The sequence below is a fragment of the Aedes albopictus genome, chromosome 1 (assembly GCF_035046485.1).
Source record: "Aedes albopictus strain Foshan chromosome 1, AalbF5, whole genome shotgun sequence".
Classification (NCBI taxonomy): domain Eukaryota; kingdom Metazoa; phylum Arthropoda; class Insecta; order Diptera; family Culicidae; genus Aedes; species Aedes albopictus.
In genome coordinates this window covers 11349210-11374002 of record NC_085136.1, presented here as the reverse complement: position 1 = coordinate 11374002, position 24793 = coordinate 11349210, and the positions used below count along the sequence as shown (strand labels likewise).

General features: G+C 44.3%; 2 protein-coding genes across 2 annotated transcripts in view; one reads left to right on the top strand and one right to left on the bottom strand.

Annotated features, from left to right (window-relative positions):
* Positions 1-7321, bottom strand: part of LOC134288012 (uncharacterized) — a gene marked incomplete at its 5' end in the record, with an annotated part of 45503 nt that extends 38182 nt beyond the window's left edge. Inside the window, 3 exons of the mRNA XM_062851551.1 lie at positions 3215-3269; positions 4773-4853; positions 7232-7321. Coding sequence (XP_062707535.1) covers positions 3215-3269; positions 4773-4853; positions 7232-7321 — 226 coding nt within the window. The remainder of the gene's footprint in view (positions 1-3214; positions 3270-4772; positions 4854-7231) is intronic.
* Positions 7322-15708: 8387 nt separating this feature from the next.
* Positions 15709-20648, top strand: LOC134288011 (putative uncharacterized protein DDB_G0271606). Its single transcript, XM_062851548.1, has 3 exons — positions 15709-15717; positions 19188-19769; positions 20255-20648. Exons 1-3 carry the CDS (start codon positions 15709-15711, stop codon positions 20528-20530), a joined length of 867 nt encoding a protein of 288 aa, XP_062707532.1. The 3' UTR covers positions 20531-20648.
* The last annotated feature ends 4145 nt before the right edge of the window (positions 20649-24793 follow it).

The window sequence follows — 24793 nt, the reverse complement described above, 5'->3', positions numbered from 1 at the left end:
GCTTTTGCTCCTGTTTTTGCTCCTGCTTTTGCTCCTGCTTTCCCTCCTGCTTTCCCTCCTGCTTTTGCTCCTGCTTTTGCTCCTGCTTTTGCTCTGCTTTTGCACTGCTTTTGCTCCTGCTTTTGCTCTGCTTTTGCTCCTGCTCTTGCTCCTGCTTTTGCTCCTGTTGTTGCTCCTGCTTTTGCTCTTGCGTTTGCTCTGCGTTTGCTCTGCTTTTGCTCTGCTTTTTCTCTGCTTTTGCTCCAACTATTGCTACTGCTTTTGCTCCTGCTTTTGCTCCTGCTTTTGCTCTGCTTTTGCACTGCTTTTGCTCCTGCTTTTGCCCTGCTTTTGCTCCTGCTTCTGCTCTGCTTTTGCTCTGCTTTTGCTCCTGCTTTTGCTCCTGCTTTTGCTCCTGCTTTTCCTCCTGCTTTTGCTCCTGCTTTTGCTCCTGCTTTTGCTCCTGCTTTTGCTCCTGCTTTTGCTCCTGCTTTTGCTCCTGCTTTTGCTCCTGCTTTGGCTCCTGCTTTTGCTCCTGCTTTTACTCCTGCTTTTGCTCCTGCTTTTGCTCCTGCTTTTGCTCCTGCTTTTGCTCCTGCTTTTGCTCCTGCTTTTGCTCCTGCTTTTGCTCCTGCTTTTGCTCCTGCTTTTGCTCCTGCTTTTGCTCCTGCTTTTGCTCCTGCTTTTGCTCCTGCTTTTGCTCCTGCTTTTGCTCCTGCTTTTGCTCCTGCTTTTGCTCCTGCTTTTGCTCCTGCTTTTGCTCCTGCTTTTGCTCCTGCTTTTGCTCCTGCTTTTGCTCCTGCTTTTGCTCCTGCTTTTGCTCCTGCTTTTGCTCCTGCTTTTGCTCCTGCTTTTGCTCCTGCTTTTGCTGCTGCTTTTGCTCCTGCTTTTGCTCCTGCTTTTGCTCCTGCTTTTGCTCCTGCTTTTGCTCCTGCTTTTGCTCCTGCTTTTGCTCCTGCTTTTGCTCCTGCTTTTGCTCCTGCTTTTGCTCCTGCTTTTGCTCCTGCTTTTGCTCCTGCTTTTGCTCCTGCTTTTGCTCCTGCTTTTGCTCCTGCTTTTGCTCCTGCTTTTGCTCCTAATTTTGCTCTGCTTATGCTCTGCTTTTGCTCTGCTTTTGCTCTGCTTTTGCTGTGCTTTTGCTCTGCCTTTGCTCTGCTTTTGCTCTGCTTTTGCTCTGCTTTCGCTCTGCTTTCGCTCTGCTTTTGCTCTGCTTTTGCTCTGCTTTTGCTCCTGCTTTTGCTCCTGCTTTTGCTCCTGCTTTTGCTCTGCTTTTGCTCTGCTTTTGCTCTGCTTTTGCTCCTGCTTTTGCTCCTGCTTTTGCTCCTGCTTTTGCTCCTGCTTTTGCTCCTGCTTTTGCTCCTGCTTTTGCTCCTGCTTTTGCTCCTGCTCTTGCTCCTGCTTTTGCTCTGCTTATGCTCTGCTTTTGCTCTGCCTTTGCTCCTGCTTTTGCTCTGCTTTTGCTCTGCTTTTGCTGTGCTTTTGCTCTGCCTTTGCTCTGCTTTTGCTCTGCTTTTGCTCTGCTTTTGCTCTGCTTTTGCTCCTGCTTTTGCTCCTGCTTTTGCTCCTGCTTTTGCTCCTGCTTTTGCTCCTGCTTTTGCTCTGCTTTTGCTCTGCTTTTGCTCTGCTTATGCTCCTGCTTTTGCTCCTGCTTTTGCTCCTGCTTTTGCTCCTGCTTTTGCTCCTGCTTTTGCTCCTGCTTTTGCTCCTAATTTTGCTCTGCTTATGCTCTGCTTTTGCTCTGCTTTTGCTCTGCTTTTGCTGTGCTTTTGCTCTGCCTTTGCTCTGCTTTTGCTCTGCTTTTGCTCTGCTTTTGCTCTGCTTTCGCTCTGCTTTCGCTCTGCTTTTGCTCTGCTTTTGCTCTGCTTTTGCTCCTGCTTTTGCTCCTGCTTTTGCTCCTGCTTTTGCTCTGCTTTTGCTCTGCTTTTGCTCTGCTTTTGCTCCTGCTTTTGCTCCTGCTTTTGCTCCTGCTTTTGCTCCTGCTTTTGCTCCTGCTTTTGCTCCTGCTTTTGCTCCTGCTTTTGCTCTGCTTTTGCTCTGCTTTTGCTCTGCTTTTGCTCTGCTTTAGCTCCTGCTTTTGCTCCTGCTTTTGCTCCTGCTTTTGCTCTGCTTTTGCTCTGCTTTTGCTCTGCTTTTGCTCTGCCTTTGCTCTGCCTTTGCTCTGCTTTTGCTCTGCTTTCGCTCTGCTTTTGCTCTGCTTTTCTCTGCTTTTCTCTGCTTTTGCTCTGCTTTTGCTCTGCTTTTGCTCTGCTTTTGCTCTGCTTTTGCTCTGCTTTTGCTCTGCTTTTGCTCTGCTTTTGCTCTGCTTTTGCTCTGCTTTTGCTCTGCTTTTGCTCTGCTTTTGCTCTGCTTTTGCTCTGCTTTTGCTCTGCTTTTGCTCTGCTTTTGCTCTGCTTTTGCTCTGCTTTTGCTCTGCATTTTTTTTGCTTTTGCTCTGCTTTTTGCTCTGCCTTTTTATCTGCCTTTTGATCTGCCTTTTGCTCTGCCTTTTGCTCTGCCTTTTGCTCTGCCTTTGGCTCTGCATTTGGCTCTGCCTTTTGATGTGCTTTTTGCTCGCCTTTTGCTATGCTTTTGCTTTGCCTTTTGCTCTGCCTTTTGCTCTGCCTTTTGCTCTGCATTTTGCTCTGCTTTCGCTCTGCTTTTGCACTGCATTTTGCTTTGCTTTTGCTCTGCCTTTTACTCTGCCTATTGATCTGCCTTTTGATCTGCCTTTTGCTCTGCCTTTTGCTCTGCCTTTTGCTCTGCCTCTTGATCTGCCTTTTGCTCCTGCTTTTTGCTCTGCTTTTTGCTCTGCCTTTTGCTCTGCCTTTTGCTCTGCTTTTGGCTCTGCCTTTTGCTCTTCTTTTGCTCTGCTGTTGCTCCTGCTTTTGCTCCTGCTTTCGCTCCTGCCTTTGTTCTGCTTTTGCTCTGTTTTGCTCTACTTTTGCTCTGTTTTTGCTCTGCTTTTGCTTTGCTTTTGCTCTGCTTTTGCTCCTGCTTTTTTTCTGTTATTTTTCTGCTTTTGCTCTGCTTTTGCTCCTGCCTTTGCTCTTGTTTTTGTTCTGCTTTTGGCTCTGCTTTTGCTCCTGCTTTTGTTCTTCTTTTGTTCTCCTTTTGCTCTGCTTTGCTCTGCTTCTGTTCTCTTTTTGCTCTGTTTTTGCTCTGCTTTTGCTCTACTTTTGCTCTGCTTCTGCTATGCTTTTGCTCCAGCTTTTGCTCCTGCTTTTGCTAATGCTTTTGCTCCTGTTTTTGCTCCTGCTTTTGCTCCTGCTTTCCCTCCTGCTTTCCCTCCTGCTTTTGCTCCTGCTTTTGCTCCTGCTTTTGCTCTGCTTTTGCACTGCTTTTGCTCCTGCTTTTGCTCTGCTTTTGCTCCTGCTCTTGCTCCTGCTTTTGCTCCTGTTGTTGCTCCTGCTTTTGCTCTTGCGTTTGCTCTGCGTTTGCTCTGCTTTTGCTCTGCTTTTTCTCTGCTTTTGCTCCAACTATTGCTACTGCTTTTGCTCCTGCTTTTGCTCCTGCTTTTGCTCTGCTTTTGCACTGCTTTTGCTCCTGCTTTTGCCCTGCTTTTGCTCCTGCTTCTGCTCTGCTTTTGCTCTGCTTTTGCTCCTGCTTTTGCTCCTGCTTTTGCTCCTGCTTTTCCTCCTGCTTTTGCTCCTGCTTTTGCTCCTGCTTTTGCTCCTGCTTTTGCTCCTGCTTTTGCTCCTGCTTTTGCTCCTGCTTTTGCTCCTGCTTTGGCTCCTGCTTTTGCTCCTGCTTTTACTCCTGCTTTTGCTCCTGCTTTTGCTCCTGCTTTTGCTCCTGCTTTTGCTCCTGCTTTTGCTCCTGCTTTTGCTCCTGCTTTTGCTCCTGCTTTTGCTCCTGCTTTTGCTCCTGCTTTTGCTCCTGCTTTTGCTCCTGCTTTTGCTCCTGCTTTTGCTCCTGCTTTTGCTCCTGCTTTTGCTCCTGCTTTTGCTCCTGCTTTTGCTCCTGCTTTTGCTCCTGCTTTTGCTCCTGCTTTTGCTCCTGCTTTTGCTCCTGCTTTTGCTCCTGCTTTTGCTCCTGCTTTTGCTCCTGCTTTTGCTCCTGCTTTTGCTCCTGCTTTTGCTGCTGCTTTTGCTCCTGCTTTTGCTCCTGCTTTTGCTCCTGCTTTTGCTCCTGCTTTTGCTCCTGCTTTTGCTCCTGCTTTTGCTCCTGCTTTTGCTCCTGCTTTTGCTCCTGCTTTTGCTCCTGCTTTTGCTCCTGCTTTTGCTCCTGCTTTTGCTCCTGCTTTTGCTCCTGCTTTTGCTCCTAATTTTGCTCTGCTTATGCTCTGCTTTTGCTCTGCTTTTGCTCTGCTTTTGCTGTGCTTTTGCTCTGCCTTTGCTCTGCTTTTGCTCTGCTTTTGCTCTGCTTTCGCTCTGCTTTCGCTCTGCTTTTGCTCTGCTTTTGCTCTGCTTTTGCTCCTGCTTTTGCTCCTGCTTTTGCTCCTGCTTTTGCTCTGCTTTTGCTCTGCTTTTGCTCTGCTTTTGCTCCTGCTCTTGCTCCTGCTTTTGCTCTGCTTATGCTCTGCTTTTGCTCTGCCTTTGCTCCTGCTTTTGCTCTGCTTTTGCTCTGCTTTTGCTGTGCTTTTGCTCTGCCTTTGCTCTGCTTTTGCTCTGCTTTTGCTCTGCTTTTGCTCTGCTTTTGCTCCTGCTTTTGCTCCTGCTTTTGCTCCTGCTTTTGCTCCTGCTTTTGCTCCTGCTTTTGCTCTGCTTTTGCTCTGCTTTTGCTCTGCTTATGCTCCTGCTTTTGCTCCTGCTTTTGCTCCTGCTTTTGCTCCTGCTTTTGCTCCTGCTTTTGCTCCTGCTTTTGCTCCTAATTTTGCTCTGCTTATGCTCTGCTTTTGCTCTGCTTTTGCTCTGCTTTTGCTGTGCTTTTGCTCTGCCTTTGCTCTGCTTTTGCTCTGCTTTTGCTCTGCTTTTGCTCTGCTTTCGCTCTGCTTTCGCTCTGCTTTTGCTCTGCTTTTGCTCTGCTTTTGCTCCTGCTTTTGCTCCTGCTTTTGCTCCTGCTTTTGCTCTGCTTTTGCTCTGCTTTTGCTCTGCTTTTGCTCCTGCTTTTGCTCCTGCTTTTGCTCCTGCTTTTGCTCCTGCTTTTGCTCCTGCTTTTGCTCCTGCTTTTGCTCCTGCTTTTGCTCCTGCTTTTGCTCTGCTTTTGCTCTGCTTTTGCTCTGCTTTTGCTCTGCTTTAGCTCCTGCTTTTGCTCCTGCTTTTGCTCCTGCTTTTGCTCCTGCTTTTGCTCCTGCTTTTGCTCTGCTTTTGCTCCTGCTTTTACTCTGCTTTTGCTCTGCTTTTGCTCTGCTTTTGCTCCTGCTTTTGCTCCTGCTTTTGCTCCTGCTTTTGCTCCTGCTTTTGCTCCTGCTTTTGCTCCTGCTTTGGCTCCTGCTTTTGCTCCTGCTTTTGCTCCTGCTTTTGCTCTGCTTTTGCTCTGCTTTTGCTCTGCTTTTGCTCTGCCTTTGCTCTGCCTTTGCTCTGCTTTTGCTCTGCTTTCGCTCTGCTTTTGCTCTGCTTTTCTCTGCTTTTCTCTGCTTTTGCTCCTGCTTTTGCTCTGCTTTTGCTCTTGCTTTTGCTCCTGCTTTTGCTCCTGCTTTTGCTCTGCTTTTGCTCTGCTTTTGCTCTGCTTTTGCTCCTGCTTTTGCTCCTGCTTTTGCTCCTGCTTTTGCTCCTGCTTTTGCTCCTGCTTTTGCTCCTGCTTTTGCTCCTGCTTTTGCTCCTGCTTTTGCTCTGCTTTTGCTCTGCTTTTGCTCTGCTTTTGCTCCTGCTTTTGCTCCTGCTTTTGCTCCTGCTTTTGCTCCTGCTTTTGCTGCTGCTTTTGCTCCTGCTTTTGCTCCTGCTTTTGCTCCTGCTTTTGCTCCTGCTTTTGCTCCTGCTTTTGCTCCTGCTTTTGCTCCTGCTTTTGCTCCTGCTTTTGCTCCTGCTTTTGCTCCTGCTTTTGCTCCTGCTTTTGCTCCTGCTTTTGCTCCTGCTTTTGCTCCTGCTTTTGCTCCTGCTTTTGCTCCTGCTTTTGCTCCTGCTTTTGCTCCTGCTTTTGCTCCTGCTTTTGCTCCTGCTTTTGCTCCTGCTTTTGCTCCTGCTTTTGCTCCTGCTTTTGCTCCTGCTTTTGCTCCTGCTTTTGCTCCTGCTTTTGCTCCTGCTTTTGCTCCTGCTTTTGCTCCTGCTTTTGCTCCTGCTTTTGCTCCTGCTTTTGCTCCTGCTTTTGCTCCTGCTTTTGCTCCTGCTTTTGCTCTGCTTTTGCTCTGCTTTTGCTCTGCTTTTGCTCCTGCTTTTGCTCCTGCTTTTGCTCCTGCTTTTGCTCCTGCTTTTGCTCCTGCTTTTGCTGCTGCTTTTGCTCCTGCTTTTGCTCCTGCTTTTGCTCCTGCTTTTGCTCCTGCTTTTGCTCCTGCTTTTGCTCCTGCTTTTGCTCCTGCTTTTGCTCCTGCTTTTGCTCCTGCTTTTGCTCCTGCTTTTGCTCCTGCTTTTGCTCCTGCTTTTGCTCCTGCTTTTGCTCCTGCTTTTGCTCCTGCTTTTGCTCCTGCTTTTGCTCCTGCTTTTGCTCCTGCTTTTGCTCCTGCTTTTGCTCCTGCTTTTGCTCCTGCTTTTGCTCCTAATTTTGCTCTGCTTATGCTCTGCTTTTGCTCTGCTTTTGCTCTGCTTTTGCTGTGCTTTTGCTCTGCCTTTGCTCTGCTTTTGCTCTGCTTTTGCTCTGCTTTCGCTCTGCTTTCGCTCTGCTTTTGCTCTGCTTTTGCTCTGCTTTTGCTCCTGCTTTTGCTCCTGCTTTTGCTCCTGCTTTTGCTCTGCTTTTGCTCCTGCTTTTGCTCCTGCTTTTGCTCCTGCTTTTGCTCCTGCTTTTGCTCCTGCTTTTGCTCCTGCTTTTGCTCCTGCTTTTGCTCTGCTTTTGCTCTGCTTTTGCTCTGCTTTTGCTCCTGCTTTTGCTCCTGCTTTTGCTCCTGCTTTTGCTCCTGCTTTTGCTCCTGCTCTTGCTCCTGCTTTTGCTCTGCTTATGCTCTGCTTTTGCTCTGCCTTTGCTCCTGCTTTTGCTCTGCTTTTGCTCTGCTTTTGCTGTGCTTTTGCTCTGCCTTTGCTCTGCTTTTGCTCTGCTTTTGCTCTGCTTTTGCTCTGCTTTTGCTCCTGCTTTTGCTCCTGCTTTTGCTCCTGCTTTTGCTCCTGCTTTTGCTCCTGCTTTTGCTCTGCTTTTGCTCTGCTTTTGCTCTGCTTATGCTCCTGCTTTTGCTCCTGCTTTTGCTCCTGCTTTTGCTCCTGCTTTTGCTCCTGCTTTTGCTCCTGCTTTTGCTCCTGCTTTTCTCTGCTTTTCTCTGTTTTTGCTCTGCTTTTGCTCCTGCTTTTGCTCTGCTTTTGCTCTGCTTTTGCTGTGCTTTTGCTCTGCCTTTGCTCTGCTTTTGCTCTGCTTTTGCTCTGCTTTCGCTCTGCTTTCGCTCTGCTTTTGCTCTGCTTTTGCTCTGCTTTTGCTCCTGCTTTTGCTCCTGCTTTTGCTCCTGCTTTTGCTCCTGCTTTTGCTCTGCTTTTGCTCCTGCTTTTGCTCCTGCTTTTGCTCCTGCTTTTGCTCCTGCTTTTGCTCCTGCTTTTGCTCTGCTTTTGCTCTGCTTTTGCTCTGCTTTTGCTCCTGCTTTTGCTCCTGCTTTTGCTCCTGCTTTTGCTCCTGCTTATGCTCCTGCTTTTGCTCCTGCTTTTGCTCTGCTTTTGCTCTGCTTTTGCTCTGCTTTTGCTCTGCTTTAGCTCCTGCTTTTGCTCCTGCTTTTGCTCCTGCTTTTGCTCCTGCTTTTGCTCTGCTTTTGCTCCTGCTTTTACTCTGCTTTTGCTCTGCTTTTGGTCTGCTTTTGGTTTGCTTTTGCTCTGTTTTTGTTCTGCTTTTGCTCTGCTTTTGCTCTGCTTTTGCTCCTGCTTTTGCTCCTGCTTTTGCTCCTGCTTTTGCTCCTGCTTTTGCTCTGCTTTTGCTCTGCTTTTGCTCTGCTTTTGCTCCTGCTTTTGCTCCTGCTTTTGCTCCTGCTTTTGCTCTGCTTTTGCTCCTGCTTTTACTCTGCTTTTGCTCTGTTTTTGTTCTGCTTTTGCTCTGCTTTTGCTCTGCTTTTAATCTGCTTTTATTCTCAAAAGTTTTGCAGAAGCGAAATCATACAGTTTCAATGTTTTTCGTATCACCACCATTCTCATCCATTGTAAACATGCCGCCGTTTCAAGACGAATAAATCAGTTCCAGCAAAAACACATTGATATGCAAATACGCCATTTCGCACACTCCAGAAGCAGGAAGCCGCTCTCGCCGATGTTAAACAGATAAATTTCGCTCTTTGAATCGCAGTAGCCCGACTGTTGCCCGCCGCCTTCTACGATATGGGAACTAATCGCATAGATTCGCCCGAGAACAAGTGCTGCTCCACCGCCCAGCAGTGCCACCTCCTTCACGCCAAAGTTCGGGAAAGCCATTTTAGTTGCTCTTCCGAGAAGACTATAAATTTCCGCGCCCCGGTTCGTGACCACACGGGTGAGTGGAAGATTTCCTAGAGAAAAAGTGGAAAATTATGTAAATTAGAAAATGATTAAATTTATCCTTTTTTTCTTCTTTTCTGCTTTTCATTGACGGAGGACTTTTGGAGCGAGTTTCTTCGGGGCGGTGCCAGGAGATGATGGTCCGAGCGAAGGAAATAATTTTTCAATTTTCACACTCTTCGGAGCAAGTTGGCGGGGGAAATGGGAAACATAAGGCAAATCACGGACCCGTGGAGCAGGAATTTCATTTCTGTTTCGCAGTTTTCTTGCATTTCATTTGGCTTGCAGGCGCAAACGGTAGAAAGTCGTTTAAATTTCAAAGTGGAAACGAGATTCGCGTAATTGAATTTGGAATAAATCTATTTACGCCGCCTACTGCTTTGTCGGGGTGAAAATGAGATTTTCCAAATGTCGAATGCTCCGATTCATTCGGCAGTAGATCAAAGCAAGCCCGGCCCGGTGACTTTTCAGGTGTCAAATTCGTATAATACAGCGATTATTTTAATTTTTCCGCTTTGACAGTCTCTGTCTGGAGAGAGAGCGCAATTTCGTTTCGGTACAAAAGATGAAATATATTCCATCATTACACACCGTGAAATTGACTCACACCTGGCAGACATCGATCATAAAAGCGGAGCTCTCTTCCGGTTGAGTTGGGCTTGAGGTGCTTCATGAGCTTGCAAACGAGCGTACATCTGTCATATGCATCATACCTTCCTTCTCATTCATACATTCACAAACCCTCCTCAATATGTGAAGGAAACCGGAATCCATTACAGCGACACGTACTCCAGAAGTTGAAATACCCGCTAGGTGGCATCGAGAGGTGGAACCAGAGACAAGACATTTACCATCGTGATTCGATATCATCACCTGTGCACCTGTGAGCAGGGTTGCCAGTGTTTCATAAAAATGCGCATTTTTTATTTCATTACGCGTCAGGGATGCCAGATGTGAAGACATGTCTTCAATTTGAAGACATTTGATGTTCTGTGAAGACAATTATTTTTGTGAAGACAAATGGAAGACCCTTCATTTTTTGTGAAGACTTTTGAAAGCTGAAAAATAATATTAATTTATGTTGTAAATCTAAACCCAAGTCTAAACCAATAATTCATATCTTTGAATAATTTAAGATGAAATGCGTTTCAATTTTTGTAGATAATATTTTAAACTTTTAAAACCTGATGGTATCAGGCAATACCCAAGCAAAAACGGGAGCAATCCAGAGAAATTCTGAGCAACTCTATGAAGGAAAATGCACTCTCCAGCACAGTGTCTTGCCCCAAGGTTTTTAGTTAAAATACGAATCAACTTAGAAGACCACCATTTCATGGAAATTTTAGGAAGTATGCTCAACTATTGAATTAATTTTTCATCGGCAATTGTTTATAGAAAATAGAATTTTCATCATCCTCTGGGAATTCAACTGAGTATTCTCTAAATTTTCAAAAATCTTCAAAATCAGAGATAACTTCTAGAATATTACCAAGGTTTTTTTTTTCGGAATTTCTCCCCAGAACTTCGTTTGAATTTTAAACAGAGCTACATCCAGAATATCCGAAGATTTGTCCAAGCCTGTTAAGATTTCTGAAGTAGTCCCTCGAGAATCTCTCTAGAAGGTCCACGGAAATTTCTTCAGGATTTCATCAGGAATACCTTCAAAAGTTTCTCAGGAACTCTTCCGGGTGTTTCTCGAATATTCCACCTGGAGTACCTCAGGAACTCTTTCAGTTCCTCTGGAATTCCTCCAGAAGTTTGCTGATTTTTTTTTATCAGGAGAGCCTCGGAAATTCCTACAGGAGTTTCTCGGGAATTCATGCTGGAGTCCTTCGGGAGTTAGCTGTTCTTCGATAATTCCTTTAGGAGTTCCTCGGTAATTCCTCGAGAATTCTTCCATGAGATCCTCAAGAAATCCTTTCACGGAAATTCCTCCAGGAGCTCCTCGAGAACTCATCCTGGAGATGCAAGGGAATTCCTCCAGGAGTTCCTCGGGAATTCATTCAGAAGTTTCTCGAGAATTCCTTTAGGTGTTTCTCGAGAATTATTTTAGGAGTTCCTAGGGAATTCCTCCAGGAGTTCCTCGGTAATTACTCCACCAGTTCCTCGAAAATTCTTCCAGGAGTTCATCAAGAATTCCTTCAGAAGTTCCCAGAGAATACCTTCAAGAATTCCACGAGAAATACTTCGGAAATTCTTCGAGGGAATTCTTCGGAATTCCTCTGGAACACCTTGGGAATTCCTCTACAAGTTCCTCGGGAACTCCTTTAAGGGTTCCTCATTTAATCCTCCAAGAGTTCCTCGGAAATTCTCCCAGAAGTTTCTCACGTATTCCACTAGGAGTTTTTCGGGGATTCCTCTAGGAGTTCCTCGGGAATTTCTCCTCGAGTTCCTCGGAAATTCTACAAGAGATTCTCGGGTATACCTCTAGGAAAATACCTATAGGAGTTTCGGAAATTCCTCCAGGAGTTTCTCAAAGGAGTGTTTTTGGGAAGAAGTTCATCGTGAATCCCTATTGCATTTTCTCGGGAATTCTTCAAGAAGATTCTCGGGAAATGTTTCAGGAGTTTATAAGATATTCACCTGGATATACCTATGAATACCTCCAGGCAATTCCTAGGGAACTCCTGGAGTAGGTTTTCTGGGGACCAAGAGGAATTCCCGAGGATCTGCTGGAAAATAACCTCGAAAAACTATAAAGATTTGCTCGTGGAATTCTTGGAGGGATTTCCAAGAAACATATAACTTCATGGAAAATTCCCGAGGAATTCCTGGAGGTTTTCCCGAGAAACTTTTCAAGGAATTCTCGATGAACTTCTGGAGGAATTCCCGAAGAACTCCTGGGAGAAATTTACCGAGGATCTCCTGTAGAAATTCTGGAGGGTCTCTTGATGGAATTCCTGAGCATTCTTGGATGAATTGTAAAGGAACTCCTGGAGGAATTGTTGAGGACCTTTTGGAGAAATTCTCGTCGATTTCCTGAAGGATCTCCTGAGGGAATTTCCGAGAAACTCCTGAAGGATTTTTAGATGATCATCTGAAGGAGTCCTCGAGAATATCGTGTAGGAATTCTCTTGGAACTTCTCGAAGAATACCCGAGGAGCTCCGGGAGGAATTTCCGAGAAACTCCTGGAGTAATTCACGAGCAACTCATGTAGGAATTTACGAGAATCTTTGGAGGAACTCCCGATGTTCTCCTAGAAATTCCCGAAACACCTGGAAGAATTTCCGGAGAACTCCTGAAGGAATTCCTGTCGATCTCCTAGAGGAATCACCGATGAAGTGCTAATGGAATTCCGGAGAACTTCCGAGGAACTCCTGGAAGAATTGCCAAGGAATTCCTGGAGGAATTTCCGGGGAACATCTGGAAAAATGCCAAGGAGCTCCTGAAGGTTTTTTTTGCCAAACTTTTAGAGGAAATCCCGAGGAACTCTTGGAGGAATTCACAAGGATCTTCAGAAGGAATTCTGTAGGAATTCCCGAAGATTGCCTGGAGGAATTCCCGAGGATCAACAGGAGGATTTCCCGACAAACTTTTCAAGGAATTTCTGAAAGGAATCCCGATGAGATTCTGGAGGAATTCCTGATAAACTTCCTGAAAAAATCCCGGGGAACTCCGGCAAGAATGCTCAAGGAACTTCTGTAAGAATTGCCGAGGGCTTCTTGAAGTATCTCCAAGGATGAATTCTCGAGAAATTCCTGAAGGATTTTTCGAGGATCTTCTGGAGGAGTTTCCGAGGATCTCCTGGTGGAATTCCTAAAGATCTACTAGAGGAATCCCCGATGAACTCCTAGAGAAGTTCCCGAAGAACTCATGGAGGAATTTTCTAAGAGCTCCTTGAAGAATTCCCGAGGAAGTCCTGGAGGAATTTCCGAAGAACTCCTGTAGAATTTTCTGAAGAACTCCTGAAGGAACTTTGTCGGGAAACTCAACTCCTGAAGAAATTCTCGGGAAACTTATGAAAGAATTCCGGAGGAACCCCTAGAGGAGTTCTTGAGGAACTTCCGGAGGAATTCCTGAGAATCTCCTGGAAGATTTCCTGAGGATCTTTTGGGGGAACTCCCGAGGATTTGCCGAGAATCTTCTGCAGGAATTCTCAAGGACCACTTGGGGGAATTGCCGAGGATGATCTGAAGGAATTCCCGAGAAACTCCACGATGAATTCCCAGGGATCTTCTGAAGGTATTCTTGAGGACTTCCTGGGGGAATTTGCGAAGGAATTGCTGGATAAATTCCCTGATTTTTTTGTGGAACTTGTGGAAATAAATTCGATAAACTTGTTTAGGAATTTTCGGGAAAACCCCTTAAAATTGCCATGGAAATTCTGGAGAGAACTATGCATTATTGCTGGAAGACCTCATGGTATACTCCTTCATATAAGACTAAGTGAGAACATAGCATAAATTTTGACTGTTAACATTAATTTTATACTAATGCCACAATATAGGCTGTGAAGACATGTGAAGAAATTTTAGAGTGCTTTGTGAAGACATTTGAAAATTTCACCTGGCATCCCTGTTACGCGTTTCAAAAATTAGAACAATTTGATAGATCTGTTAGCAAAACAAATATAGTCATACTGGTTGTTCTTGCCTAACTTTTGCATTATCTGTCAGATTGTCAAAACTTTATGTCTTTGTAGCGATAATCGTTTCCTGGCAACCCTGCCTACTCGGCTGCCAGGGTTCCCGGGTATTTTGACTTTATCATTCCCAGCATCTCAGAAAGCGTGTGTCCTGATGAGAGTGTGTGTCACTCCACTGCTGGCAAAAACACACGCCTTCTGTGATTCCCGACGGGGGACACAACGCAACGGTGGCGCACAGCACATCGAACATACCTACGACGTGCGTGTAGGTGGCACAAGCCAGGCTGAGTTTGTGTGTGACATTCAGACGACGACGACGAATGTCATCCACGACTCACGAGAGCCAGCGGGTAGTATGTCGTGACGATGAACAGTATTTTACGTCACATTGGAGGATTCTCCTTGACAAGACCGCACCACGGCGCGGCATGGTGTTGCTCGACCAACTGAAACAAGGAAATCACTGTTTTTGGCTCTGTACGAACGGATTTCCTGGATAGGTGATTTCTGGGGAAGTGGAGGTGCAAAGGGGGCGGGGCACAGAAGTCCGATAGCACTATCGCGTGGCTATTCGACTCGTTAAACAAATTTACACATAAGTTGGATGTTCATTTCAGATTTCATTGGCGATGCAACATAGCTAGTCGTGTTCAGTAATAATTCGGCTATGTACGAACCACCCAGGTAACGATTTGATGCTGAATAATCGTATTTCCAACCATTTGAAAACAGCCTTCATTTGAACAAAAGCTGAGCACAAGACGTACAATCCTTTATCCATCCCCTAAACATCTAACTTTGGTGACTTTATCCAACCTTAAGCTGGTTTGACGTTCATTGAAAGGCTGATTTAAGGCCTAATATGCGCTTAGTCAGCAATCAATTAAATTAATTGAATTTGGTTAAAAATTAAAAAAAAACATTTTTAAACCTAGTATTGTTGTACCTGAATAATCAAGAACATGAGTTGAACTAAAGCTGTATTGAGGCTGAAGAAGCTATGTGGACTCTGAGAATACACTGCTTGGGACAGCTGTCAAAAATTATTTGAATAAAGGTTGCACAACAGATGATGGATTCTGCATAATAGTAGAGTAAAGTGGGGCAAAAGTTCGAGTGGGGTAAAAGTTTCTTTTGAAGTTTTTGAGCTCAATTCAATTTATTTCTTTCGGGTGTCAAGGTTGTTCGAACCCTTTTTGAAAAAGAGTCTTTCACTCCAAAAATTATGAAAATTGATCAATATTTCGAGAAGTTATGACAAAATGTTGGTTTTTGATCAAGAAATTGTAACATGCGATGGCCCTTCCAACGCATGGAATGAAATTTTAATGAAATCGAAATCGATATTTTATTTTAGGGCGTAACTAGGTATATTTTGAAGATGCTCTAGCATGTATAACTTTTTGCAAAAAAGATTTGGAAATCGTATTTTACACATAGTGGGGCAAAAGTTCGAATTGTGGGGCAAAAGTTCGAATTTTGGGGCAAAAGTTCGAGTCATATGGCAACTTTAGGTATAAACCTAAAATTCTGCAAAATGTACATATTATCTCTAAGAGTGATGAAATTAGTGAGAAAATTCGATTAAAGTTGAAAAAAAAAGTTGTTTTATCTGAATTTGGCGGAAAACTACTAATTTTTGGTGTAGTAAATTTAACCCTGATTTGGGTAAAATCCAAAACGAATTTTAAAGTGTATTCCAGTTCTAACATCAAATATTAAGTGGTTTCAGGTATTCTCATTACCAAAGTGTCAAAATAGTGTGCTACGGTTAGCGAAATTCCACAAACACTAGATTCGAACTTTTGCCCCAGTGGTGGGGCAAGAGTTCGAATAAAATACACACATACAAAAAGTGTTGTAACTCAAAATTGAAAAGACATTTGGCGTAACTTTGTTCAGCAATATTTTAGCTCATGAATGGTAGAATCACCGCACGCTATTTATTTATTTTTATCTGCTTCGATTTTTTGAACTAGGTTGAATTTTCAACTAAGGTCGAACTTTTGCCCCACCTCACTCTACACGTTTCAAAGGTGGTTACAGGGAGGAATAATATTCTATTCAATTTGATATTCAGCTATCTATGTATTGCTGATTAAATAGATTGAAGAAGCCATACTTCAGACCAATATTCAGCTGTCATTGTGCTCAGCCACTGCTACCATTTACCAGCCAATGTTCAGCTAATACCCTCACTGTTCAGCATTCATTGTTACTTGGACTATGAGCATTTGGTAATATTTTTCAACAACATCCTGTGTTTATTAACCGAATTGCTCGTGTATGGATGATTTTTCCAAAATCTTAGAAGCACGTGCACCTATATGGCACCATAGGGTTCCTCTATGTAGCCACCATCATGATAGACAGGTTCATCGCTCTCAGATGTCTGGTAGAGCTAGCTTTACCGAGGGTCTCTGGAATACTACTTTTCTACACGTCCGCAATTCCACAGATGACGTACCGTTCCATTAATCACAAGCAACAGATCATCAACTTTCAGATCCCGTGTTTTCGCAAGCCAATGGTCAGTCGATTGAAGACTGGTGCGACTCCTTTACTCCCCTACGCCAGAACTCGTCGCTCTCCGTAGGAGGCCTGGAATTAATGATAAACTTGGCTTCCACCAGAATTATTTCCAGGGTTTCATCGTCCAGTTTTCGGGGAGCATCCGCAACCGCTCTTACACAATGCTGAAAGTAAGTCATTGTGACTTTTCTGCAACAAAAACTTATGCTGCCGTGACTTTTGTGTTGCTTGAAGAATGCATTTTCCTACTTTCTCCATTAACACGACGAAAGCATTGATGCAATACGAACTCCCACTACGCTCTTTCTTTGTAAATCTCGTGAACATCGCAACGCACGACACCAGTCGCTCCAATGCAGAATTATGTCACTCACAGCTATCCCAGAATGGGCTCGAATGAAGGTCAATCGCTAAAGTTGTACAACATGGCGCAACAAATACACATAGCAGGCCGAATAATGGAAATGTGAGGCGTATACAAATAAGAAAATGAGCCATTTTACGAGACGTTTCGGATCAGCTGATCGCTCATTTCATAAATGAAAATTTGACAGGAGGTTGCGCCCAAGCCCGTGAGTGTTAATATCAATATCAACACTGTTGTCGTTTCGTAAAATAGACTATAAGCAGTCAGGGCTTTGTTTTTCTCCGTAAGTGTCGCTATTCTTGGATGTTATGACAATTGTCTTGATCGAGTATTATTTTTTGCGTGTTTCGATTCTGTTTTGATGGATGGGGATTGTTATTTGGAGTAAGGGTAAGAGTGAGTGTCGTTAGGCATTGTTGAATCACAGCAATCAATGAATTTACACGTCAACAGAATAATACCCTAAACACGAATTGATCATCGTAGCAGCCTTTGCTCCACTATATAAGCAGAGGAATCTGCACTGGTTGATTCATTCTAAGTTAGGCTTCCAATAAAGCAACTACTACTCAAGAACTACAAGACAAGCATTTCCATTGCGGAAGTTACCGGACACATCAGACATGAACCATCCTGAATTCTTTATTACACCAACGAACCTAACCTCAAAATGACTGACAATTCTCAGGTCATTTTGACAGATGTAACATGTGCATGAAAAGAATGGCAACAAGATCGATAAAGTAGAATAAGTTATCCGTCTTTTTCCAGAATGTGTGTGGTCTGTCAAAATGCCCTGAGAAGTGTCAAACATTCTCATGGCTAGCTTTGTTGGTGTAATGAAGAATCTGTTGCTGCAGTCAACAAAGAATGTCCACAGCTCAATGGAACATAGCAAGTGATGAGTCTAATGGTTGTTTGAAAATCTCCAAGAACTCCCTTTAGCAAAAGTCATCGGATCTACAAACCTTATTCATCTGCATCGTCTTGAAGCCCCCATGAAACCGCCTGAAACGTTGGGAAAGGCCTCTGAACCTTCTGAAACGCCTTTAAAGACCTCGAAATCACCCCTGAAATACCGTCGAAGATCTCCTGAAAGCCTATGAATAGCCTTTAAAGCCTTTGAAACCTCACTTAAACCGCTTGTAGCTCTTCTGAAAGCCTGAAACCCCCCTGAACCCCATATTTATGGAACTTACCACTATTCCACTGAAACACCCAACTACGCCTTGAAACGCCTTCCCTGTTAAGCCTACCTAAGAGACCGTATAGACCCTGTCTCCTTGGAAACTTCTTGAAATGCCCTGAGACATCCTGATCCGCCTTTAAATGTTTTGAAACGCCTCGAACACCCCTTTTAAACCCCCGGGAAACTTACTTAATAGACAATGAAGCCCTATTAAACCTCCTGAAACGCCTTGGATTGCACCTAAAACCCCTTTGAAACCATCGTGAAGCACAATTGAGCGACTGCAAAAAACACAAAAAACCTTTTGAAATCTCACGAAACGCATTAAAACTCCTAAAACACTTTAAAAGAACTTGAAACCTCCATGATACCCCCTGACACTCTCGTGAAACTCAACGCAGAGCCTACGAAGCTTATTGAAATCACTCTCAAACCTCCTGAAACGCCCTAACATAAAAATTTCATCTCTACGGAAGTTCAAAGTGCATACAAAAAGTTTGCATAGGGGGTCTAATCAGAGCCTAAGCAGAAACAATCATAATAAATAAACAGAGCAAGAGCAGAGAAAAATCGGAGTGAAGGCGAAACACAAAAAAATCGAAGCAAAGTCTGATAAAAACAGATACAAAGAAAAGCAAAACAGAACAAAAGCAGAGCAAAAATAAAGCAAAACCAGAAGAAAACTGAGTAAAATAAGATCAAAAAGTGAACAAGAGCGAGGCAAAAGTGAATAGTACATGAGAATAAAAGGAGAACAAAAGTGGGACAAAAGCAGCGCAAAAACAGAGAAAGCAAAGGAAGGGAAACCGATCAAGCGCAGAACAAAAGCAGAGCAAAAGCATATCATAAGCATATCAAGAGCAGAGCAAAAGCAGAGCAAAAGCAGAGCAAAAGCAGAGCAAAAGCAGGAGCAAAAGCAGGAGCAAAAGCAGGAGCAAAAGCAGGAGCAAAAGCAGGAGCAAAAGCAGGAGCAAAAGCAGGAGCAAAAGCAGGAGCAAAAGCAGGAGCAAAAGCAGGAGCAAAAGCAGGAGCAAAAGCAGGAGCAAAAGCAGGAGCAAAAGCAGGAGCAAAAGCAGGAGCAAAAGCAGGAGCAAAAGCAGGAGCAAAAGCAGGAGCAAAAGCAGGAGCAAAAGCAGGAGCAAAAGCAGGAGCAAAAGCAGGAGCAAAAGCAGGAGCAAAAGCAGGAGCAAAAGCAGGAGCAAAAGCAGGAGCAAAAGCAGGAGCAAAAGCAGGAGCAAAAGCAGGAGCAAAAGCAGGAGCAAAAGCAGGAGCAAAAGCAGGAGCAAAAGCAGGAGCAAAAGCAGGAGCAAAAGCAGGAGCAAAAGCAGGAGCAAAAGCAGGAGCAAAAGCAGGAGCAAAAGCAGGAGCAAAAGCAGGAGCAAAAGCAGGAGCAAAAGCAGGAGCAAAAGCAGGAGCAAAAGCAGGAGCAAAAGCAGGAGCAAAAGCAGGAGCAAAAGCAGGAGCAAAAGCAGGAGCAAAAGCAGGAGCAAAAGCAGGAGCAAAAGCAGAGCAAAAGCAGGAGCAAAAGCAGGAGCAAAAGCAGGAGCAAAAGCAGGAGCAAAAGCAGGAGCAAAAGCAGGAGCAAAAGCAGAAGCAAAAGCAGGAGCAAAAGCAGGAGCAAAAGCAGGAGCAAAAGCAGGAGCAAAAGCAGGAGCAAAAGCAGGAGCAAAAGCAGGAGCAAAAGCAGAACAAAAGCAGAACAAAAGCAAATCAAAAGCAGAGCAAAAGCAGAGCAAAAGCAGAGCAAAATCAGAGCAAAAGTAGAGCAAAAGCAGAAGCAAAAGCAGGAGCAAAATCAGGAGCAAAAGCAGGAGCAAAAGCAGAGCCCAAAGTAGATCCAAAAGCAGGATCAAAAGCAGGAGCAAAAGCAGGAGCAAAAGCAGGAGCAAAAGCAGAACAAAAGCAAATCAAAAGCAGAGCAAAAGCAGAGCAAAAGCAGAGCAAAAGCAGAGCAAAAGCAGAGCAAAAGCAGAGCAAAAGCAGAGCAAAAGCAGAGCAAAAGCAGAGCAAAAGCAGAGCAAAAGCAGAGCAAAAGCAGGAGCAAAAGCAGGAGCAAAAGCAGAGCAAAATCAGAGCAAAAGCAGAGCAATAGTAGAGCAAAAGCAAGGCGAAAGCAGGAGCAAAAGCAGGAGCAAAAGCAGGAGCAAAAGCAGGAGCAAAAGCAGGAGCAAAAGCAGGAGCAAAAGCAGGAGCAAAAGCAGGAGCAAAAGCAGAAGCAAAAGCAGGAGCAAAAGCAGGAGCAAAAGCAGGAGCAAAAGCAGGAGCAAAAGCAGGAGAAAAAGCAGGAGCAAAAGCAGGAGCAAAAGCAAGAGCAAACGCAGGAGCAAAAGCAGGAGCAAAAGCAGGAGCAAAAGCAGGAGCAAAAGCAGGAGCAAAAGCAGGAGCAAAAGCAAGAGCAAACGCAGGAGCAAAAGCAGGAGCAAAAGCAGGAGCAAAAGCAAGAGCAAACGCAGGAGCAAAAGCAGGAGCAAAAGCAGGAGCAAAAGCAAGAGCAAAAGCAGGAGCAAAAGCAGGAGCAAAAGCAGGAGCAAAAACAGGAGCAAAATCAGGAGCAAAAGCAGGAGCAAAAGCAGGAGCAAAAGCAGGAGCAAAAGCAGGAGCAAAAGCAGGAGCAAAAGCAGGAGCAAAAGCAGGAGCAAAAGCAGGAGCAAAAGCAGGAGCAAAAGCAGGAGCAAAAGCAGGAGCAAAAGCAGGAGCAAAAGCAGGAGCAAAAGCAGGAGCAAAAGCAGGAGCAAAAGCAGGAGCAAAAGCAGGAGCAAAAGCAGGAGCAAAAGCAGGAGCAAAAGCAGGAGCAAAAGCAGGAGCAAAAGCAGGAGCAAAAGCAGGAGCAAAAGCAGGAGCAAAAGCAGGAGCAAAAGCAGGAGCAAAAGCAGGAGCAAAAGCAGGATCAAAAGCAGAGCAAAAGCAGAGCAAAAGCAGAGTAAAAGCAGAGCAAAAGCAGGAGCAAAAGCAGGAGCAAAAGCAGGAGCAAAAGCAGGAGCAAAAGCAGGAGCAAAAGCAGGAGCAAAAGCAGGAGCAAAAGCAGGAGCAAAAGCAGGAGCAAAAGCAGGAGCAAAAGCAGGAGCAAAAGCAGGAGCAAAAGCAGGAGCAAAAGCAGGAGCAAAAGCAGGAGCAAAAGCAGGAGCAAAAGCAGGAGCAAAAGCAGGAGCAAAAGCAGGAGCAAAAGCAGGAGCAAAAGCAGGAGCAAAAGCAGGAGCAAAAGCAGGAGCAAAAGCAGGAGCAAAAGCAGGAGCAAAAGCAGGAGCAAAAGCAGGAGCAAAAGCAGGAGCAAAAGCAGGAGCAAAAGCAGAGCAAAAGCAGAGCAAAAGCAGAGCAAAAGCAGAGCAAAAGCAGAGCAAAAGCAGAGCAAAAGCAGGAGCAAAAGCAGAGCAAAAGCAGAGCAAAAGCAGAGCAAAAGCAGAGCAAAAGCAGAGCAAAAGCAGAGTAAAAGCAGAGCAAAAGCAGAGCAAAAGCAGAGCAAAAGCAGAGCAAAAGCAGAGCAAAAGCAGAGCAAAAGCAGAGCAAAAGCAGAGCAAAAGCAGAGCAAAAGCAGAGCCAAAGCAGAGCAAAAGGCAGAGCAAAGGCAGAGCAAAAGGCAGAGCAAAAGGCAGAGCAAAAGGCAGAGCAAAAGGCAGAGCAAAAGGCAGAGCAAAAGGCAGAGCAAAAGGCAGAGCAAAAGGCAGAGCAAAAGACAGAGCAAAAGGCAGAGCAAAAGGCAGAGCAAAAGGCAGAGCAAAAGGCAGAGCAAAAGGCAGAGCAAAAGACAGAGCAAAAGACAGAGCAAAAGCAGGAGCAAAAGCAGGAGCAAAAGCAGGAGCAAAAGCAGGAGCAAAAGCAGGAGCAAAAGCAGGAGCAAAAGCAGGAGCAAAGCAGGAGCAAAAGCAGGAGCAAAAGCAGGAGCAAAAGCAGGAGCAAAAGCAGGAGCAAAAGCAGGAGCAAAAGCAGGAGCAAAAGCAGGAGCAAAAGCAGGAGCAAAAGCAGGAGCAAAAGCAGGAGCAAAAGCAGGAGCAAAAGCAGGAGCAAAAGCAGGAGCAAAAGCAGGAGCAAAAGCAGGAGCAAAAGCAGGAGCAAAAGCAGGAGCAAAAACAGGAGCAAAAACAGGAGCAAAAGCAGGAGCAAAAGCAGGAGCAAAAGCAGGAGCAAAAGCAGGAGCAAAAGCAGGAGCAAAAGCAGGAGCAAAAGCAGGAGCAAAAGCAGGAGCAAAAGCAGGAGCAAAAGCAGGAGCAAAAGCAGGAGCAAAAGCAGGAGCAAAAGCAGGAGCAAAAGCAGGAGCAAAAGCAGGAGCAAAAGCAGGAGCAAAAGCAGGAGCAAAAGCAGGAGCAAAAGCAGGAGCAAAAGCAGGAGCAAAAGCAGGAGCAAAAGCAGGAGCAAAAGCAGGAGCAAAAGCAGGAGCAAAAGCAGGAGCAAAAGCAGGAGCAAAAGCAGGAGCAAAAGCAGGAGCAAAAGCAGGAGCAAAAGCAGGAGCAAAAGCAGGAGCAAAAGCAGGAGCAAAAGCAGGAGCAAAAGCAGGAGCAAAAGCAGGAGCAAAAGCAGGAGCAAAAGCAGGAGCAAAAGCAGGAGCAAAAGCAGGAGCAAAAGCAGGAGCAAAAGCAGGAGCAAAAGCAGGAGCAAAAGCAGGAGCAAAAGCAGGAGCAAAAGCAGGAGCAAAAGCAGGAGCAAAATCAGGAGCAAAAGCAGGAGCAAAAGCAGGAGCAAAAGCAGGAGCAAAAGCAGGAGCAAAAGCAGGAGCAAAATCAGAGCAAAAGCAGGAGCAAAACAGAACAAAAGCAGAGCTAAAGCAGATTCAACAGAACTTTAAACTCTTCATGGCGAAGAGAACAAAACAACCGGAAATACGTAAGTTCCCGTATATTAATTTCAAAGTTGAGGAAAATAACGAATACTGTTTATATTTTCGCGTCTATCCTACAAAAAACAAGGCCTATAGAGAAGTTTTCGTATACAAAACAACTAATCGTGCTTGGAAACAAATATGTATCATCATTGATCGATACAAGCTCATACATCTGGATAATACAGATACACGAGCAAACTTGCCTACGGGCACCAACCAACCTACAACAGCTCAGAAGATTCGCCAGTAGAACAATAACTTTAAAGCAGCCAATCCCTCTAGTCTCTAGAGATAGAGCAAAAATGTTGCAAGAGAAGCAAAACAGCCGATAATCTCCATTCAGCTGGAAGTGTTTGCTCATGAATATTAATGGGCAAATTTTGAGGGGGATCAGAATGCATGTTTGGCTGAAAATGTGTGCTCGGCACATGGGTGTGGCGGGCGATATCGCAATCACATGAAATCGAACGTTTCGATTAGGGTGCGGAGTCGGGAGGCGAGGGTGTCGATGCTCATGTAGTCTCCGATTATGTATTTAGGAGCGGATCAATGGAATCGAGTGCCTGAGGGTGGAACTGCAGGACGGATGGTAATGTGTGATAGTGTATTAGAATAAGTATCCAATAATATGTAATACATGTAATGAAGGGGATGAAGTTGCATTTGGAGTTTAAGACTTTGCGTCAGTTTTACCAGAAATACATGATGATAATCATACGTGTTTGTTAAGATTCCTTAACATTCTCTATTGTGTACATTTTTTCCTTAAATTGATTGTATTTTTCAACTATTATCTTTTTTTTGCTTTCTATCTTTTCTTTTTTATCTTCTTCTAAAAATCTTTTTTTATCTGTTTTTGTTTTATCTTTACAATTCTCTTTTATATTCTTCTATAATTGACAAATCTTCCATGTTAGCTTAGTGTATCATCACACTAATAAGATGAATCTGCTTCTTAATCTTCTTCAAAAACTATATCTTCAAAGAAGTTCATGCATTCTTGCCAACAATTTCGAGAAAACTTTACCGCAACTTGCACAGAATTATCCCGCAATCCATTCTTCATCAAACAGCAAACTTGCAGAAGAAGAAAGCTAGCATCGACATTGGAATTAGCATAAGTTTCTGACCGGTATTTCGGAAAAGCAGCAACATCATCGGAGGATAACTCTGCCAGTTGACGGCGACGGGACAATGAGCATTGAGCTGTAGCATAGTAGTACTACTGGTTTGTCGAAAAGTCAAACACAAAGTTGTCGTCATCGTCTCTTTAGCTGACATCATCAGTACTGAGGACTCGTTCTCCGTCACCAGTCTAGACGGATTGCCCTCATTTTGTTCGTATCCAGCTGTGATTCTGGCAGTACCTACCCCGCAGAGATGCTTGAAAATTGGATTGAATTTATAACAAAAAGTTCAAAGCACTTTATGACTGCATGTGGTTTGCTAATTTCGAAGCATGTCACTCCCAAAAGGGATGTTGATGTTTGAATCAAAGGAGCTGGTCGAGTTGACGTACTTACACATAGCACAGTCTGTTTCGACAAGATTATAATATTTAAACATGAATTAGCTGAAGTGTAGAATTAGCATTTAAGTTAAAATACACGTTAATACAAACAAACAAAAGTTTAAGCTTGTTCATCAGTTAAATTCAAACCATTCTCTCTAGAATAGAATGGAAGCAAGTTGTGTTATAAGTGTATCAACATTTTTAACCATATCGGACACTATCAAAATAGAACTCCGATTGCACTATTCAAATTTAGATAATGGCGGCGACGTTGATGGCCTACTATGATGCCTCTGCCAACTGCGTGAATCGCATCTATCAGCATAGTTGGCTGGGATTATCGTTGCCACGGCAACGACGGCGGCGATGGTTTGTCATCCACCGTTCAACTGGCTCAACGCTTGTTGATAAATATGATAAACGCGATGATGAGATGAGCCCGTGTACGATGGTATTTCCGAGCGATGAGTGTCCAAAGCGCTCCTGGTGGTCCAACCAACAGAGCCAGCAGCGGTGGTATGTTGTTAGTCCAGTAGCTGAGCGGAGTGCATTCAGAAAATTGTTTGCTGGATAAAGTTTTATGATGGTGATTATCTTTTAGATGGCACTTTTCTCGCGTTTCAGTGGTTTTGCATTCTGTTGAAGCTTGATAGTGGTGTGGTTAAAACGGGAATAAGCGGAACATTTATGAGCTACGAATGTTTGTTTGCATGAGCAACACGTTTGTAAAGGTTTTTTTCAGAGGAGAATTAGTGATATGTTTTGCTCTGCTTTTGCTCTGCTTTTGCCCAACTTTTGCTTTGCATTTGCTCTTTGGATGTTCTGCTTTTGCTCTGCATTTGCTCTTCTTTTGCTCTGCTTTTGGCTCTGCTTTAGCTACTGCTTTTGCTCCTGCTTTTGTTCTTGCTTTTGCTCCAGCCTTTGCTCCTGCTTTTGGCTCTGCTTTTGATCTGCTTTTGCTCATCATTTACTCTGCTTTTGCTATGCTTTTGCTCTGCTTTTGCTCCTGCTTTTGGCTCTGCTTTTGATCTGCTTTTGCTCATCATTTACTCTGCTTTTGCTCTGTTTTTGCTCCTGCTTTTGCTCCTGCGTTTACTCCTGCTTTTTCTCCTGCTTTTGCTCTTGCTTTTGCTCCTGCTTTTGCTCCTGCTTTTGCTCCTGCTTTTGCTCCTGCTTTTGCTCTGCTTTTGCTCTGCTTTTGGCTCTGCTTTTGGCACTGCTTTTGCTCTGCTCTACTCAGTTTCTACTTACTGTTGATTCAGTTCTGCCTCATCAATGCTCACTCTAGTCTGTACTCATAATCGTCTTACTTTCAACCAGTAATTTATCTTGTTTGCTTGACACACCACAATCAAAGACAACGA

Coding starts and splice junctions, on each gene's coding strand:
- LOC134288011 (XM_062851548.1), top strand. Junction 19,770..20,254: donor AGCAAAAGCAGGAGCAAAAG/CAGGAGCAAAAG, acceptor AAGCAGGAGCAA/AAGCAGGAGCAAAAGCAGGA.